The sequence below is a fragment of the Cygnus olor genome, chromosome 5 (assembly GCF_009769625.2).
Source record: "Cygnus olor isolate bCygOlo1 chromosome 5, bCygOlo1.pri.v2, whole genome shotgun sequence".
Lineage (NCBI taxonomy): Eukaryota > Metazoa > Chordata > Aves > Anseriformes > Anatidae > Cygnus > Cygnus olor.
Genome location: NC_049173.1, coordinates 9,106,836 through 9,124,942, shown reverse-complemented (window position 1 = coordinate 9,124,942; position 18,107 = coordinate 9,106,836). Strand labels below are relative to the sequence as shown.

The 18,107-nt window shown below is 43.1% G+C and overlaps 1 protein-coding gene across 10 annotated transcripts in view; it reads left to right on the top strand.

Annotated features, from left to right (window-relative positions):
* The window catches only part of CEP170B (centrosomal protein 170B), a 54,788-nt gene extending 41,680 nt beyond the window's left edge, over nucleotides 1-13,108 (top strand). For 4 of the 10 annotated variants that reach the window (XM_040557959.1, XM_040557958.1, XM_040557961.1 and 1 more), the window contains 8 exons: nucleotides 251-500; nucleotides 2,893-3,052; nucleotides 6,770-6,808; nucleotides 7,365-7,508; nucleotides 8,430-8,518; nucleotides 9,064-9,157; nucleotides 10,159-10,210; nucleotides 10,950-13,108. In XM_040557959.1, the coding sequence (XP_040413893.1) occupies nucleotides 251-500; nucleotides 2,893-3,052; nucleotides 6,770-6,808; nucleotides 7,365-7,508; nucleotides 8,430-8,518; nucleotides 9,064-9,157; nucleotides 10,159-10,210; nucleotides 10,950-11,185 (1,064 nt within the window). In that variant the 3' untranslated portion in view covers nucleotides 11,186-13,108. The remainder of the gene's footprint in view (nucleotides 1-250; nucleotides 501-2,892; nucleotides 3,053-6,769; nucleotides 6,809-7,364; nucleotides 7,509-8,429; nucleotides 8,519-9,063; nucleotides 9,158-10,158; nucleotides 10,211-10,949) is intronic. The other 6 variants (XM_040557965.1, XM_040557963.1, XM_040557969.1 and 3 more) reach the window with 3 other exon arrangements.
* Nucleotides 13,109-18,107: the final 4,999 nt, after the last annotated feature.

The following is an 18,107-nucleotide window of genomic DNA, read 5'->3' as shown; positions in this document are numbered from 1 at the left end:
TTAATGCTTTGGAGCTGTTAAGAGTCATTTTGGTTTTGCATTGGAATTTCCCACTCCAAATTTGTATAGCGGATGGGAGCTGCAGAAGTGCTCAACTTTGAAATAAGCTCCGAGAACGTGCTGTTTAACTTAAAATCTGCACAGAAACTCTCCTTCCCTTGTGTTCCTGGGCTAGTGTTGTGTTACCTTTTTGCCCTGTTGTAGTCCCTCTTCACTTTCCTTGGTCTGAAACCAATTCATTTTTTATAAGCATCAAGGCGGAGACCACAGGGTTCAGATTACACTTCTACTTCGGAGGAGGAATATGGCTCAAATCACAGCTCCCCTAAACACAAACGCTCCCATACTTCAACAGCCACACAGACGCCGAGGATACGTGGCTCTGGGCTGGGCAAGCAGAAACACAACGGCAGAGAAACGGATGATGACGAAGAGTTTGACGACCACCCTGACCCCTACAACTTCATGGCGCAGACAGCAGAGATAGCAGAAATAGCCAGGTGAGGAGCTGGGCAGCAGTGGGTTGTTTTCCTTGGTGTTCAAAACCCAGGTGTGAAGGTGGAAAGAGAGGCACACTCCCCTGTTGTCTGTGTGTCCCCCACCTCCCTTCATGCCTTGAGCATCAATATGTTTTCCTGAAGCTTTACAGCCTGTGCCAGGCAGTGCTGGTTGTACCTTCTGGCTAGAAAATGCCAAGGTGCAGAGAAGCTGGGTTGTTTCTGGGCTTGTTTCTTCTTCGAGCTGTGGACAGGTATCCTCTTTTAGCTTTAAGTCTGTCAAAGCATGTATCTATCTCTGCTTGTCACCGTGTTCTGCTGGAAGGTGCTCTCTGTGCACAGAGCAGTTCATGTGAACCGTCCTAATTCTCCTACAGAGGAAATCAAATGGCTCAGCAAACAGCCAGGATGTAAACTGTTGAAGCTGCTGTGCCTGAAGCCGGGGAGGTAGCAGTAAGCAGTCGCTGCAGGGCAGAAACCTCTTTGGCTGGCACAATCGAATCCAGACAAGAAAACCTGTCTGTGCCCTGTATATAAATGAGTTCTTGCTTAGCTCGATGTCTGTGGATACGGGAGCTATTGTACACTGGTGGTCCTGTGGTTGCCTGGAGGGCTTTGGCAGTAAAGCAAATAGTTTCTTTTTTTAAACGGTGGCGTTTGAGGTTTGACATCTCTAATATGCGAGTGTGTTATGCCAACTTTCCAGAAATACTGGTCTTCCATTGTGCTGGCCATACTTGAAATAATTTCGACGTAGGAAGCTGTCTTGGCGTGCTCCGGGTCAGCGTTTCCATGTCAGACGTATCGCTTGCTGCACGGGTCTTAAAAAGCTTTCTTTCCTGAACGCCGCTGGCAGCCCGTAGAAAACGTGCCAGCCCCCAAACCAAGCTGCTTTACCTGTGCTGTAAGAAGTGTGTGTGGGGGGAAATGTTGATTTCCCTCGTAGCAGCGTCCCTACCACGGGAGAGCACTCGGGCACGCAGGAGCTATAAATAAGTGATTGCATCAGCCTCGGCTGGCTCGGCACGTTGCAGAACTCGGTCACACAGTCTGCTTCTAATTGCTGCTCTGATTTCCGCTGCTGCTCCCAAATTAACTGGGAGGGGTTTAAAGTAGTCGGAGAGAGTTAAAAGGGAAAATGCCACTTGTATACAGTAAGTGAACCGCACAGTGGGTGCGTTGGGTGACAGCTCTGTCCGAAACCAGCACGGATAGGGGCACCTTCGGCAGGCAGATCAAACTACTTTTTATTAGTTCAATTACACATTTTCTTTCTGAGGAAATGTTTTGATGAACTGACAGCTTTATTATATTGCTTGTTTTTTATTTTTTCCCCAAGTAAAGATGTCTTTCAGATGAAGCTAGCTAATTGGAAGACTTTTTTTTTTCTAAGCACTTCTTTAAAATTATCACAACAGCTACTTCTGGTCTGATGATTTATTTTTTTTTTAGTCTTTACTACTAACAACCTAGAGACTTACAAACTGGTTTCAAATTCTAGAGCAAGCAGAGCAGAGTTCTGCAGTCACTGAGCCTTAACTGGAGACCTGTAAGGGGGCTTGAACTTTCAGGACTTGGTTTCTGAAAAGCAGATCGCTCTAAGGTATGCCATGCATAACCCTGGTCATCCCTCATCCCTTTTGGAGATGACGGAGGCATATTTTGATTTGTAAACCACAAGGGAGAGGGAAAGAGTTCGAGGTTTTTATTCTTTATGTAATAAAGAATACAGTTTCTGGCTGTCTAGGAGAGCTCTAGCCGTGTTGTAGAACATCACACTGTGGTAATTTCCATGAGGCACAAGAGCTTACTGTTTTGTTTTTTTTGCATGGTGGAGGAATGCTTTCATTGTTGCTTTTTAGTTTAATGGTTTAAAGAGAAAAATAAAAGCCTGGAAATAGGCCATGAGTATAATGGTCGCCAATGGTTTTGTTAATCCCATTTTCCTTCTTTGTGCTTCTTAGGGGAAAGCAAAAGTCCCAAGAAGAAGTGACCATGTTCTATTTAAAAGATTAAAAAAAAATGGTTGGGGAACAATAACATTAAGCTTCTTTATGGACCATCTCCAACACTTTTTGATAGTGTGTACTAACGAGAATTTGTTTTCTTCTCAAATCTGTGCTTTGAAGCTGGGTATAGGAGAGAAGTGGATTTATTTTGTTGTTCTCGTATGTAGCCAGAGCATTCCTCAATGCCATGTCAAGGCACCCCAAAGCTTTTCCTAGCCTCTGTGGAGGTTGTGATTCTTACAGACTTCCTGTGGTTGACAGTAAAAAAAAAAAAAAAAAGTCTTTTGCAGATGCTTTTTTAAAATATATATATATATATATGTTATGAATATGAGGCTTGTTGTGTCGTGTGTCCTAACGGCTGTGCTTCATGCCCTGTGCTTCAGACTAAGCCAAACCTTGGTGAAGGATGTGGCCATCCTTGCTCGAGAGATTCATGATGTTGCTGGAGATGGGGACTCACAGAGTTCGTCGGGGACGGGACCAAGCACCTCCCTCAGCTCTGTGCCCAACACTCCTGCTTCTACCATATCGGCGAGAGAAGAGGTAAGATCCCGAATGGCAGAAATCTCGGCCTCTGAGTGCTTGCAGGTGTGCGGGGCACGGCTGTAGTGGGAGATCAGGGCAGCATCCTTGGGTTCTGCAGCATTACAAACTCTCGCCTTCCTAAAAAAATAACGGAAGATTGACTGCAGTCCGTTAGTCTGTTTAGGATGCTCTTTATTTCGTCTTTTTATTTTTCTTTAATATTGAAACTGGGCAGGTTGCACTTTTGTTGTGGACGTCCTTACAGCATCTCCAGGAAGCAAGAAGGCCCTATTGTCAAAATGTTAGATTCCTAAGGACCCGATGGCCTCTAGTGGGACGCTGCTCCCTGAGGAGCAGGATGGGGTGGGTGTGCAGTGCTCCTGGGCCAGGGAGCCTGAGCCTCCCTCCTTCCAGACAAGGTGCTGGCTGTGTGCCCTGCATGTACACGGTGAGCTCTTCCCTCGGTACCAGCTGTGTGTTTTGAACTTGTGCTGTGTCCTTTCTGCCAGGGCTTCTGAAATGCTGTGCAGGGGTTTCTTAAATCCCTTCCCTGCACCTGTGTGTCAGCAGGCCAGGGCAGAGGCTCTGCTCTGCAGCCTGTGAGGTGGGCAAGGATGGAGGGAGTTAGCTTTGGGAGGATGGAGGCCTTATCTGAATTTGGCTCACCAGTGCAGCAGCTCAGGGACTCAGCCCAAGCTCAGCTGCAAGGTGCCCTGGCCTTTGCTACTGTTTAAATCCAAATTCCCTCCTGTCTACCACCAGTGTGGGGTTAAAAATAAATCTCTCCTTTTATTTGCTGTTCACCTGGGCCTCTTGGTCCTCTGTTGTCTGTGTTGTAAGAATTGTACGTCTATCCTAAACAGGATTCAAAGCTGAGGCCAAACTTGCTGCCCTGCTAGGAGAGGATTTGGAGGCCCTGTGACCCTGCTGTGTTCGTTGCTGAAGGTGCAAAGCAGAAGCTTAGGGAGGTTACTGGAAGATGAGGTGTGCAGGGCTGTGCTTGTGTTAAACAAACCCTGGTCAGCTGCAGCCTGCTTGGGGAAGGGTTTTCTGCTAGGGGCCATTTGGCGTTGAGCCACAGTGTGCAAACATTTCACAATAACTTCAGGCTCCGAGATGGTGTTTTATTGCTTTGTTTCCATGCAAATGCCACACCTGCAGAACTGCCTTTTGTGCTGCTTTGTTGAGCAGTTAAGGTGGCATATCTACCTTCTGACTTGCAAATGAGACGTTTGCTGTGGGTTGGTAATGACCAGCACCCACTTCCTTCCAGCAGGAAGCACACCTACTTTTCTGCAGTGCCACTGAAGGGTGCGGCCCTAAGTCAGCACCTACAGAAGGTTGTTCCCTGCTGCTGGGTAGCATGGAGGAGCGGTGATACCTGCAAAACACACGGATTGAGGGTGCTGTGCAAAATGCTGGGCTTCAGAGTGCCTGGTAGTGATGCTCAATGGCTTGCCAGGACTGTTCGGACCCTGGCTAATTGAGGATTTCTCCATGACACGACTTTGCAGGGTTGTGCTGTGCTGTAGGTAATGCTCAGGAGCATGCTGGACTCCAAGCAGGCAGGAGGGAGCAAAATCACAGACGTGTGCACTGTTCTGGGGGTCCTGCTTCAGTCTGGTTGCAGTGAGGAGGGCCTTGCTCACCCTCGTTGGCAGTGGTGCGGGAGGGTTCTGTCCTTCATCTGCTTTTGGCACCTTTGGTGTGCTCAGCCAGCGATGGCTGAAACCCCAGTGAAGGCTTCTCTCCCGGTAGGGCTGGATAACAGTGACTGCAGCACGGCCAGCGGCTGAGAGGCTGTTCAGTTAGACCCAGAACGCGGCCATGCATCGGTGGAGCTGCCTCGTGGTAGCCAGGAACAGGTTAAATCAGCAGGACTTTGTGCTGCTGAGGCATTGAGCTGGATCCTGAACTCTGCATCCTGGGGGTCGTGTTGTGACTGGGAGTAACAGGACCGATGCGGGGTTTAGTAAATACACATCACGTCTTTGGGACTGGTCTTGGAATCAGCGGGCACGCCTCCCTCAGAGGGCATCAGGCAGGTGTGGGTGCTGCTCAACCTGGGCTAAAATAATTACTTTGAGCTTAATGCAGGGAAGCTGCTTGGAAATCTCGAGATCAGCATGTGTGATGCCAAGCACTGTGAAGTTTGTTTTTATTAAGCAATTTTACATTGAATATTCTAGGAAAGGGCACAGCGATTCGAAATTTACTATAGTAGCAAAAGTAATTTAGTAGAAATATCTGCTAACAGTAAATATGTGAATGAGCAATGTTTGCTGTATGTGACCATCTCTCTCATACAGCTCTGGTTCCTGCAGTGTTGTATGCCGTTCTGCTAGCCCTTGGTTTGCTACTACTAAATATTTGCACCTACTCTAAGAAACTGGGGGGAAAAATGCAGGGAAAAGTGCCAACACTGGAATCACTTCTGAGGGTTCAGCACCTTACCAGAAGCTTCACTTCAGACCTGTGTGTGCTACAGCATTTCTCAGCCTCCAACAAATTGCATTTTAAATTGCTTTTGTTACAGAGCTTGGCTAAGAGCAAAAACTGGGTGCGTTCTCTTAAAAGTTAAGATGGAGATTTAGTTAATCTCTTTAGTTAAGATGGAGATTTAAACCTTACGCTTCACGTTCTGCCCTTCAGGTCCAGTGTTAGCTTGGATGTTAGCCCGGGAGGGTTTCAGTTCCCTGATGCACGTTTAGGGTGGTTTCGGTTTTTGTAGCCCTCAACTGCACAGTGTGCAGTAACCCAGATTCTTGGAGTACTGAGCTGAGCCCTGCTGCAAGAAAGGGTGAAACCTTCGTGATTCTCGTTTACCAAAGTCCTGGCTTGTCTGGGATGCCTTGGGTTGTGTGTGTGTAGGTGTTACAGGACCCAGTTCTCTGCAGGGCTGCAGGTGGAGTCAAGTGGGTCAGCCCAAATCCCCGGCCACTTCTGCAAGTCTTAGTCCTGCACAAAATCAGTTGGTTGGCTTTTTTTTTTTCGTTATTAATGATATAGCAAAAAACGTAGATCCCAGTTATATTTATGAAGTTGCTGTTTAATGTGCTCAGTGTGACTGTTGGTATGACGAAAGGAGGTGCTTATGGATGTGACAGAACAGAAAGCATGAGAAGGAACCAGACCGTGTATGAAAATCTCCTGCTGGTGGTGGAGCAGATGCAGCTCCTACAGCTGGTTGTGCCGAGATCTGCTGGGCTATAGGAATATCTCGTTCCCTTCTGACACTGTTTTACCGCTGCAGCCAGCATAACTCACTTGTTTCTGCACTTCACACAAGGATGCTTAAATGAAGCTTGTTAGCTAAACATTTTGGCTGTTGTGCACCCATAGCATAAAGTCTCATGCCTTCTGCCTGTGCATAACCCAAATGCTACCGCATAGAGTTTGGGAAGCCTGGACCTTGGATGGCACATGGCTTTCTCACGAAGTCAAGGGCTGTTGCCACCCCCAGAGCCTCCTGTGTTAAGAGAGCTGTGGGATTTCACTCAGCACTGTCTATTTTGAAGTAACTGGGGAGCTGCCTGAGACCACCTCTGCAGAACTGGTGGGTGACCAGCACCTCTGTGGGCTTCAGTGCATGCTGAAGGGGGTGGGCAGCGAGTGCTGGTCCTCAGGAACGCGCTTTGGGGAATGTCACCCCAAAATAACAATGTGTGTGTTCTTTGATACTTGCTGTCACAGTCATTCAGTAGCATTGATCTCTTTGTTTCTGTTTTAACACAGATTGCTCGTAGATCTTTTCGGCTGGCATATCCATCTCAGGTGCACTTTCCATCCCATTATTTTTGTATTCCTGTCTTGTCGCTGTTACTTTCCTCACCTTCTTTTAGTTTTTTGTCTGTCAATGAAACAAACAGGAGTAGCTGTCTTGCTGTTTCTGTTCTTACTGTTAATTGTCTGCATTATCAGTGGTTTTGGATTCCTTTTTCATCTCTTCCATGTGTTATTAAATGTTTTCTGATTAATTTTAGTGTCACTTTAATGTTGCATTGATATATTAAAACATAAGATATGAGAAACAGGTTTTTTTTGAGTTTTAGCCTATAAAAGGCAAAGATGTACTGTTCAATGACACGTTCAAGTCTCAAGATTATAAAGTGGAATAGCCCCACTGAGTTTTGTAGGATGACTCCAGTGGGTAGATATTTGCAGGATTGGGGTCTGGTAATTTGGTTAGGAACCCATACCTGTCTGAACAAGACTTGAATGAATCAGTGTTCCTCTGGGGCTTGCCTGAAAATCTGCCATACCTGCAGTGAGTGCCTGTGTGCCTCCTTCCCTACTCATTTTTAATGACTCATTACTCATTATTTCCAAGCTGGTGCAGCACATTCCAGAAGCAAGTCTGAACTACCAGAAAGTGCCTCCGGGATCAGTGGAACTGAAGGATTTTGACCAAAATATGAACGATAATAGAGAAGAGGATCCATCAAAAAAAACAAGGACAAGAAACCGTGAGGAGGCAGGCCACCCTTTTCTTTACTTTCTAACTTTATATATGACATTGCTCTCAGTTGCAGTATGCATATCTGCTCTTTCTTAAGCTGCAAAAGGCAGCTACTCAAAAAAGTGCTCTTCTCAAGAGGTCTCAGTTTTGTTGGTATAGAAATAGTGTTAAAGAAATGAAAAAAGGAACAGAAAATCACCCTTTTAGCCAACGCTAACTGGAAGTTTCCTTTCCTGTGTAAAGCTTCACTAGGATCTGAGGCTTGATCACTGGGGAGGAGGCATTCAGTGTCAGCCCACTTTGGCTATTTCACTTGCTCTTTTAAAGAAAAACACAAATGTCTCAAACTTTGAAATGTACAGCATTTGGTGGTTTAATGGCAAGAAATTATGTCAGGAGACTAGCTGTCCGTAATCAGTAATGGCACCTTATTTTTCTGCAATGGACATGCTTGTCTGAGCTGCCTGTGGAGCAGTTGTGGCAGAATCTGGATATGCCTGGCTGAATATCAAGATACATGACTGTGAAAGTGGCTTCAAGTGTCTCATATAAATCACTTAGGATGTTTTTTTTGTTTGTTTTATTCTGTGTGTGTGTGTGCATGTGCTTGGTTTTGGGGTTGAAGGTACCTGTGAGGCTTGTAAAGTCTTACAGAAATGTTTAAGCAGTTATGTGACTTCAAACAACTCTGTCTTCCCCTACTCTTCTAGGAAAAAAAAAAAAAGACCAAAACCAACAACTGAACAGGTTACTGTTAATCTTTCTGACAAAGTGTTACAACAAAGCTGTATGCTATCTTAATCTCCCTTGAGCTTCAAATATCACCCCTATAGATAAAGATATTTCAGTGGGGATTGTTTACTCTAAAAGAAAATGTATTTTTGATTTTTCCTCTTTTGATAAAATTTCTTTATCTGATTTTGCCTTTTATTTTAGGTTATCTTTGACAACCTGATGTTGAACCCGGTGTCCCAGTTATCACATACAATCCGTGAAAATACAGAAAACCTAGCTGAAAAAATGAAGTAAGTAACGTTTTGTCCCTGGCCTGAAATGTTTACTGGCTCTTTGTGGAAGATAATACGCTGTCATCTTCAAAAGCTTTATTAGCAAGGGGTAGGGAATCGGTTGTAGTAAATGGGGTATGTAGTGAACGAGAGGTAATATGGTTTCTTGCCATCTCTTTTCTCATATATTTGGCCTTCTGAATTTTAGTGCTGGATTTATAATATCTGTTAATGCATTAACTTTGAAATGCTGCCTGTGGAAAGAGAGAGAAAAAAATGTATTCCTACTGGTGGATTTTGTTCTCTTTCCTCCCATGTCCCAGGGCTCTCGGAAAGCCCACAGATCACCAGGTCTTGTGCAAGCTCTTCAAAAGCCTGTTGTTGCTCTAGAAGCCATCAGGTAGAGACGGACTTTGGAATGTTCCTAAATCAGCTGAAAGGAGCTTTGTCCTGTCACTAATCCATTAATCTCCTTTGTTGCCACATCTTGTGATAATTAAGTCTTTTAAACAATCAGCTTTTGGATGGCAATTTTAAGACCTGTTCCACGCTTTGTGCTGCAGGATTCTGTTCCAAAACTCAGAAAGGACCTGGGAGGAGATGGAGGCCAAAATTAACTCGGAAAATGAAGTGCCAATTCTGAAGACATCAAACAAGGTAAGACATGGAACAAGTAAACTACTGAAGGCTTGTGTCCATTGGAAGCTTTGCAAGAAACCGACGTAAGTTCTGGCCCACCTCAAATCCATTTCCGAAATTACTGGCTCATTTGCATGTGTTGAACTGCTGTTTTCTGTTGCTGCTTTAAGTGTGATAAGGTGAGTTTTTCCAGCTGTTGTGGTACTGTCACTTTCACCAAAATTTTCTCCCCTTCCTTAGTAATTCATCTTTAGATACTCAGTCCCTTAGCAGATGTACAAGTTCAGGATCTTTAGGCTTCATTTAAACATCTTCCAAAGCATCACCTACCATGTAGTTGCCACAGCTTTAGTTGCAGACAGGTGTTTCTCCTGGATGTTTGTTTTTTTCCCCACCTGTTACAATTTGCTAACAGGACAATAACATAAGCCTCATCTATAGGGTGGTGTTTGTGCTCACATAACCTCTTACTGTCATTTATGGGGACCGTCGGTAGGGATTTAAGTGCAGTAATGGACTCTGGCTGATGCTAAGAGTATGTATAATTGTGCAGGACCTTTGTCTACGGACCCAGTGCTACAATGGTATATATGTGGCCGGTTACTTTGTCTAGTCTAGGAGTTGTTTGCAAATACCTTTGTGTGGTGTTAAAGGGGTGTGAATGAGCCTTTGTATAGTTAGTGTCCAGCTACGTGGACAGTTAATCTGGCTGACATTTCAAATCTAATAAACCATTGTAGCTATAAACTGGGTGGTGTAGTAGCACTTGGGAAAACGAGGCAGAGCAGAGGTCGCATGTGCTGACCTAGATAGAGATCACAGAATCATCTAGGTTGAAGACCTTCAAGATCATCAAGTCAAAGCATAATACTCTATTAGTCTTTTCTGTTAAATAATCAAGTTTGGAAATGGCCTTGAATATTCTTGATGGGAGAAGGCAGGGGGAGAGTAGGACTAGATTCCTGCATTAGTTGAGTAACTTGTTGCTTAAATCTCCATTCTGATGCTTTTATTTCCAGGAAATCAGTTCTATCCTGAAGGAGCTCAGGAGAGTTCAAAAACAGCTTGAAGGTTGGTCATTTGAAATGTTTGTTTTGTCTTTCCTATGCCAGTAAATTGTACAAAATAAAATAATGTGGCTTGATTTGCAACTGAAAACTGGGAAAGGATGCAGAAGTTCAGTTTCCATGGTGCTCTTTGACGGGTGCATATGGAAGGAACAGTAGATTTATCTTGTGCTGCCAATTTTTTTAAAAAAAATGTTGACTTTTGAAATGTGGAAGCTGTTGCTGTGGAAATGCTTTGTTTGTGGTAATTAGTATATTCACATAAGATGCACTGGCAAAGGTCTGTTCTGCTGAAATACTTAGTAGCTCTTCCAGCCAATAAGCTGTGCTTTGCTTTTGGATTAAGTGTCCATGTTGACTTGAATCTTGCCCATAGAGCTCTGTGCAATAGAGAAGGCACGGCAATCTCAGTGGATGTTTCTTGCATCATCTGGAAGCTTAATAACGGCATGTGAAAACATACAGGGATCACTTCAGGCTCCTGCTAAATGCCTGTTATTTTTCCGCTGTAGTTTGTCTTGTTAAGTTTAACCAGAAAGTTGAATGTCCTTGTAAACTCAGACTGGGAGAGGTTTTGCTTATTAAAGCTGCTTAGGTCTGAAGGTACTGAGGGAAAAAATAACATGATTAAAATGAGCACAAGTAGTGCCTGCAGTTCTATGGCCTTCAAAATGAAGGCAAGTAACCTTTTTAAACAACTCCGAGTTCTGCTAATATGTCTGTGTATGCCTCTTTTTCCCCAGTTATAAATGCTATCATTGACCCTACTGGAAACTTGGATGTAGTTGCCAGTAACAAAGCATCTGCTGCTGCTAAACAATCCACAGCCACTAAAGTCAGGACTGCTAACGCTTCTGGGTCCGCACTGGAGACGTTGTCCCCAGCACAGATGAGAAACTACACGCAGAAATCGAACTGTGGCTCTTCTAGCTTGCAAGATTCGAATTTCATTCCAGATGGAGAGAAATACGTGATCTGATGAAATATTTTGTATTGCTATCATACTGTAATCTACTGTCGCATTAGTATTGTATGTGAGTGGTTTGTGGACAGTTTGTGTGGAGCAGTTGTTTAGATTGCTAACATGTTGCACAAAAAAGAAAATCTATGCTGTGAGGGTGAATGGCAAGTCTGTGTATGCCTTTTAAACAAGACTAGCACTGTGGAGCAGCACATATTCAGCATAGAGGCAAAACGATTTTTAAAGAATTACTCACTTATTCTTCCTGTGTGCCATAAGAAAACAGGCTTTGCATACCCTCCATTCAGTACTGCTGAAGCTAAAGCGTTCTTGCATTAGCCTGTTTACAATTATTCAGTTATAATGAGGCACAGGTTAAAAAAAAAAACACAACACTTTTTGGTACTGTATTTGCTTTGGTTTTTTTTGTTGCTGTTTTTGTTTTTTACTTGTACAAGTGAGCATTGCAGCTCTGTTGGAATCAATGTGTAAATCCAGCAGAACGATGGTGCAATATAATGGGTTTCTCAGAGGAACTCTTGCTACAGTTCTGTAATCAGCAGTCTTAAAAAGGCGATCACGCTGAAGTTGTACATATATCTTTTTTTTTTTTCAGTCCAAAAAACAAAAGAAGACAGAGCAAACCCTTTGTTGTTTTCTCTTGGGAAAGTATAAAAGTTAATGATGGTGTGAATGTAAAGATTTCTAATACAATTACTGTTTTTGGTGTTTCAGGCCCAAAGTTTGATGTAAGTACAAAAAATCAAATTTTACAGTTTAGCTTGCCAAATTTTTGGTACAATTGCTATCTTTAAGCTTTTTATGAACTGTTCAATCTTTTCGCAATGAACTAGAAATACTCCTAGCTGGGCCAAAGACTAAGATGTTTGAATTAGCTAATTGCTAAGAAAAACATCTGTTCCAGTGGCTCACATAATAAACTTAATGACACAGTTGCTGTGAACTAGTGTTCACTTGATGGCACTCAAAAAATAACAGCGTAAGTGTAGCTCCTCCTTTATGGTTAGTTCTCCTGTAATTTTTTTTCAATGCAAAAGTGCTTGAAAACAGCGGCTCTGTGGTGTTCTTTAGAAACTACCCACCAGTGTCAAGCACTTCATGTATCTGAGATTTTTGTCTGGATTTTATTTTTTGTAATTATAATCCTAGAAACACTACTATGTGCAGTTGCACTAAGCAATTTCTTGTTTAAAACACATTGCATTTTGTATTCTGCCTTTCAGTTAAGCTGCAAAACCCTAAGCAATTTCTGTTGCTCTAAAAACAAAAGGTTTGGTTTTGCAGAGGACCTCTTCCAGATGTGTTTGCTCCCAGTTTTTTCCATCTTGTATTGATTCCTTTTTCATTCTTCCTGGTCCATAAACTGTAATCAGGTAGAGAAATTCTTCCATGGTCATGGAGGATACATTTGCTGGGAAAGGTGAGCAGATGAGTTCCACTTTGCCCTCATACAGTGTGTAATTTAACTAGTGAAATGGTATCCCAAGCTTGACTGCTGCTTGTGTGCCGACTTTATATTTTGGGTGGGTAGTGGATTCCTTAGTTTGCTTCAGTAGTTACCTGAGCTTTTCTGCTAGAATGTTGTGAAAGTGGGAACCAGTTAAAATAATTTAAATAAGTAGGGATGCTCACAAAGTGTTTAGTCTTACTAGCAAAGAGCATGAGTGCTTTCCTGGTGAAGCCAGTGGGAGCTTTCTGTCAATTTCAGCAGAAACAGGATCGGTCCCAAAACGGGAATACGCCAGCAGGCCGTTAGTTTGAGTGTGCAGGACGCTGGCTGGCAAACAATAGGTCCAAATATCCTTCCAATATCTTCAGCAGGTTATAACTCATCTGCTTATGTGGAGATGCTCTTCCATGAAGAAATCTGCTGAATTTCACACAGATGAATGCAGAATAATAATAAAAAATTGCTCATGATGCTCTTCTGCCTGTAATATACACGCTATCTGAACGTGTTGATTCACTTGTTTACTCTGATCTGTCTTTCCTTGAAATACCTGACTGTGTCTGTGATGACTATCATAAGTGGTGGTATTGTTCCTGACATATGAAACATTTTCTCAAGCCCTTCTTTGTTAGGGCTTGATCTGACCAGGTGCTACCCCAACTCACTAGGAGTTGAAGGACCTTCACAGATGAGGTATTGCTGTTAGTTTTGGTTTTGCTGTAGAGACACGTGAATTACTCAAACATCTGACTCTTATTATTGTTTGATTGTATGTTAACCACATTTCCACATCTTCATGGCTATGCTCTAGTGGATTTTTTTTCTCTACAACGTGTCCTTGATTTGACTTCTGATTGTTTTCACTTGAAAATTGCTTGATTCTTCCCTCCATGAACACACCAGGAATGGATTTTCTTCCTTGATTGCTTTGTTCTGAATTTGAGAGAGCGCCCGCAGACACCTTACATCAATTAAGTCCACCCACAAAATACGGTACCTCTTCAAGTGACTAATAAGGATGCAGCAGTCCGTGTCTGCTTATAATTTGGATGTGTGTTTGAAGGGCTGGGCGGGGAGATGCACAGCTTGGTTTATTTGTGACTCAGCCAAAATACAAAACGCTTCTGTGTCCTGACGCAGCGTTCATGCTTGGATCTTCACATTTAAAACAGTCTTGTTAGTCAGCGATGAAATGCAACATAATTATTTCTTGTATTCACTGTTTCTGAAATTCATACACCCCATTTGCCCTTGTCTGCTCCAGATACGCGAAAGAGCTAGCCACTTGAGTGTATCTCCTCTATTAATTTTCAGTCTTACACACGGTACTGTGTGCATCCATGCCTCTGTGACTGCGGGGTGAGCGTACCAGGTGCGTAGCGGTGTCTTGTTGGCCCAGGACTGGTGTGCAAGATGCCTTCTGGCTTCGGTGAGCTGTGGATGGGCCTCGCGTTGAGCTTGGTAGGGGTGACGCTGACCTGTGGGTCGTTCTCATACCATTTTGCTTTCACGTGTTTTGTATTTGACTAAAGAAATGTAACAAAGGGTGGGATTTTCAAAGTCTTAGGGAGGCGAGCGCTCAGGCCCTTGTGGGTTTCCACGCGATCTGGGTGCCTGATGCCTTGAGCACCTTTCAAAATCCCAGCCCTCAGTTCTTCCACTATACTTGAAAACCATGTTCTCAGTTCAGCGCTTTCACATGTAAAAATCTGTTACTCTGTTGTGCTGGGGTGAATGTAAATTCCTGGGAGAATGTGTATGAGCTTTGTGGGCGAGGACACAATTGTACCTACAGTGAGGTCATGTCGTGGTCGTGCTCCAGGAGAAAAGAACGTCTGCATCATCTTTGAGTAATATTTTAGTAAAGGTAAAACTAGTGGAATGTTTACATGCAGCCTACTGAAAAAAAGAGAATTTAAAAAAGAAAAAAAAAAAAGGAAGAAAAACTGTAAGGTAGTTAAGCGCAAGATTCTACTAGTTTTTTTCTTGTTTTGCAGATCACAGTAGCTATTTTTGGAGTTTGGTAAATGTGTATAACTCTTGCAAAGACCAGACAGAACTACCTGTTCACTTTTGATGTGCCCCATGCTGAATTGTGCCTATTTCACTATCTGCTGTTGTTATGCTGCTGATTCTGCTGTTCTGAACTGTTCACTGGATCATTCCATTTGCATGCAACACAAATGCAAGCTGAGCTGTTTGAGAGTAAAGCTGAAACACATTTGTATAACTTGAACTGATTAATGACTTTCTCTTTTCCACACCCTCTGGAAATGCTGTGTATAATTTTGATTTGTTTCTCCTACCTTGATTTTTTTTCTGCTTTTTTTTAATGGTAATTTATTTTTGTTTGGATTATAGGCAGTATCTGTACATTTTGTTCCAAGGTGATATTGTGGACGTCTTTAAAAAATAAAATAAATTGTTATTTTATATAATTTTATCATAAAGTTGCTCTAATAAATCATTCTTATATCATGTGACAATATGATTCTGGAATTTTGTGTGTTAATTTGGGAGAGTAAGCGCTCAGTGGCCTAAATTTTCCAGCTACCTGTTTACATTGGTGTTAATAAGTACAGTGTAATGAAAGAATTGCCAGCAACTGAAGACTTAACAGTGCAACTGGATCCCTTCTGGTGACACTTGGGGCTGGGGCAGGTCCCTCTGTAGTAGTACAGGAGCCCCCTCTGCCCTGCCCCCAGAGTTATGGGATTGAAGTCTGCAAGTCCCCATCACCTGAGGGTGGTCTTACTTCTGAGTATGGTATAGCAATGTGTTATTTCATTTTGTTAATGTTTTATTTCATTGCCGTGATTAACAGTGGTGTTTTGAAAGGTTAAATCCAGCCTGGATAGGATCATGCCGCAGTAGGTGATCACAGAAATCAGTGCTTGTACTCACTCTTTTGCCCTCGTTTTATATATGTTGAATCTTTACATTTATGTGAAAACGTTTTGATTTTTTTTCCTTTCACTACATCACCATCTCCCCTTCTTCCTGGAGTTTTGTCTGACTTTTGCATCTTTCTTGGCACTTTAGAAACAGTATTAATTCCTTCTTTCCTTCTGCACAGCCTTCAGGTGTCTGCAGCTTCACCTGTCCTGCTTGGTGCTAAGCTGGACTTTGGCTCCACATCCGCTGCATTAGCACAGCTTCTCTAGGAAGTACAACACTAGCATAACAGTACAATAGCAGATAAGAACATTGCGTGGTTTCCAACAAGAACTAAAGCACAGAGAAAGGATTTTTTAAAAAAATTAGTACCCAACCAGGATCGCTGAGTGACTTCCCATTCCCTGAAGACTTTTGCATTAGATTCTTGAACACTTATGACACCTTTGTACTTTAGAGTTAAGAGTTTTAGGGAAGGGGGGTTATTTAAATAAAAATGAAAATCTGCCTTATAAGAAGCTTTCTCAAGCTTTTCTATTTAATTCTGTCCCCTGTGTTGGCAGAGAAGGCTTTCCCTGTTCTCTGAAGCACAGGGCTGAGTCGCACACAGTATTACCTCTCCGCAGGCTTCCCCAACAGGACTGAGTGCTATCTGAGGGTGGATGCCATGCAAAGTGCCCTTTGGAAATCAGTAGCGCATCCACTTCATTAATTTTTTAACACTGGCTGAACAGAAATCAGAGGTAGTGGAACTGTGGCCAAACCTATTTGCATCATGATGAAAGCTGCTATCTGGCACAATTTAAAAATAAGTGATAGAAGGCAAAAGTACCGATCTCTGTGCACCTTCCTGCTCTGTGTTCAGCTGAAATCCCGCTAGGCTCTTTAACATCCTCATCTCTGCTGGGAAATACAGAGCTTCATTTTTCCACATGTGCAAAGAAAGGAATACCAAAGTCTTCCTAGGAGCAGGGTTTGCAGGATCCTTTATTAGAGCCAAAGTTTCTGAAGCGACCAGAGACAGGTTCTGATGTGATGGCTTCATGCGGAGGTCTACCCCCAGACCCTCGAGCCTCCCACCGTAGTGTGGGAGGACCATGCTGTTTCAACAGGGGCTTTTGTGGACCAAAAGGGCAAGGCTGCTGGCCTCAGCCCCTTCTGGTTAGGGGGGAGTTGGCTTGGGGCAGCAGTGGGCAGGTTGGCTGGGGGCTGTGGTGTTTTCCTCGGGAGGGCTGCAGCGATTTGGGTGCTACCCTGCGGAGACAGGAGCGTGCTGGATGCAGTTACCTAGGTGTAGTGTGTTAGTGCATCCCCTGCTTAGGTCTCTGAATGATGAGGGATGAGCAAGGGAAGACAAAAAAGAAATAAAAATCAGAAAATAATGTGCACTAGGATTCTCTCCGTGATTTTTTTTTCTTCGTCTTAACTAAAATTACTGAAACAACTGTACTTACAAAAGAATTAGTGCCAGAAAAGGCTTGTCCAGCAGTAACTCTATTACATGTGTCAACAACCAACTTCCAGGAGTAAAAGAAAAGGAAAAAAAAAAAGTTACATCCATGTGGCACCTGGGAACACTTGGTAAGCAATGAAAGATCCTGAGGTTGTGGTGAAACACTGAGAGATGTGAGGCTTGAGCATAGCAGTAATCACAGACAGGGACTGGCTGTCGCATGTGGCTTCTCACAGGGAATGAATGGGTCTCTTTTGCCTGCTGATAGCCAGGCAGGCACAAAGGGTGTGGGCTGTAACACAGCCTGTAACACACCTGCACCGCAGGGAAAGCAACCTCTGTAAGCAAGAAAAATGTTCTGTATCTGCAGGAGGTGAGAGCAGTGGTCGCATCAGGCCAGTGGTTTCCTAGGTCAGCGGGTGCTTTGTAAAACAAATAAGAATGTAATTTTTGTAATAAGAAGCTAGATAAAGACAGAAAGTACTGAAGTTGTTCCTAATCCTTGTAGGTCATATGTCCTAGGTGCAACTGGAGAGCATGTGCCATGAAAGAGAAGTGACCAAACTGAGACAGAAAAGCCCTCCCTGAAAGAGCAAATATAGAGCTATGCAAATCACTGGTTTCTTTTTATTTGAAAGAAACATTTCTTCCAATCAAAACACAGCTAACTAGCACTGAGTTTTAGACTGAAAAAAATACATATTCCAAATATGTTAGAGATGAAATGTTCCAAGTCTAAGGTTCGTACTTCAATGTATTTACTGAACTTTTTAAACAGTTGAAATGGAGTAAATCTTTAAAAACATTTTCAAACAGAAAGCCAAACTTTGATTTAGACAGAAATTTTCTCTAGGCTTGTCAGCTGAATCAGTTCCCCATTCTTGACCTGAAATGACATTTTCTTTCAGCTAATTTGAGTGTCACAGTCTTTTGGCACAAAGTATAAATCGAGCATTTTCCTTCTCGAGCATAAGGCCCCTGGCTGTTTGTGTTTCCCATCCTTCTGCTGACTGTTGGCATCCGGAGCCCAGCGGCTTGGTCCTCGTGAAAACGAAAGTGCAATTCTGTAGTAATCTCTGCAGTGATAGTGACGCTCATGTCTATTATTAGCTCTCAGAGAC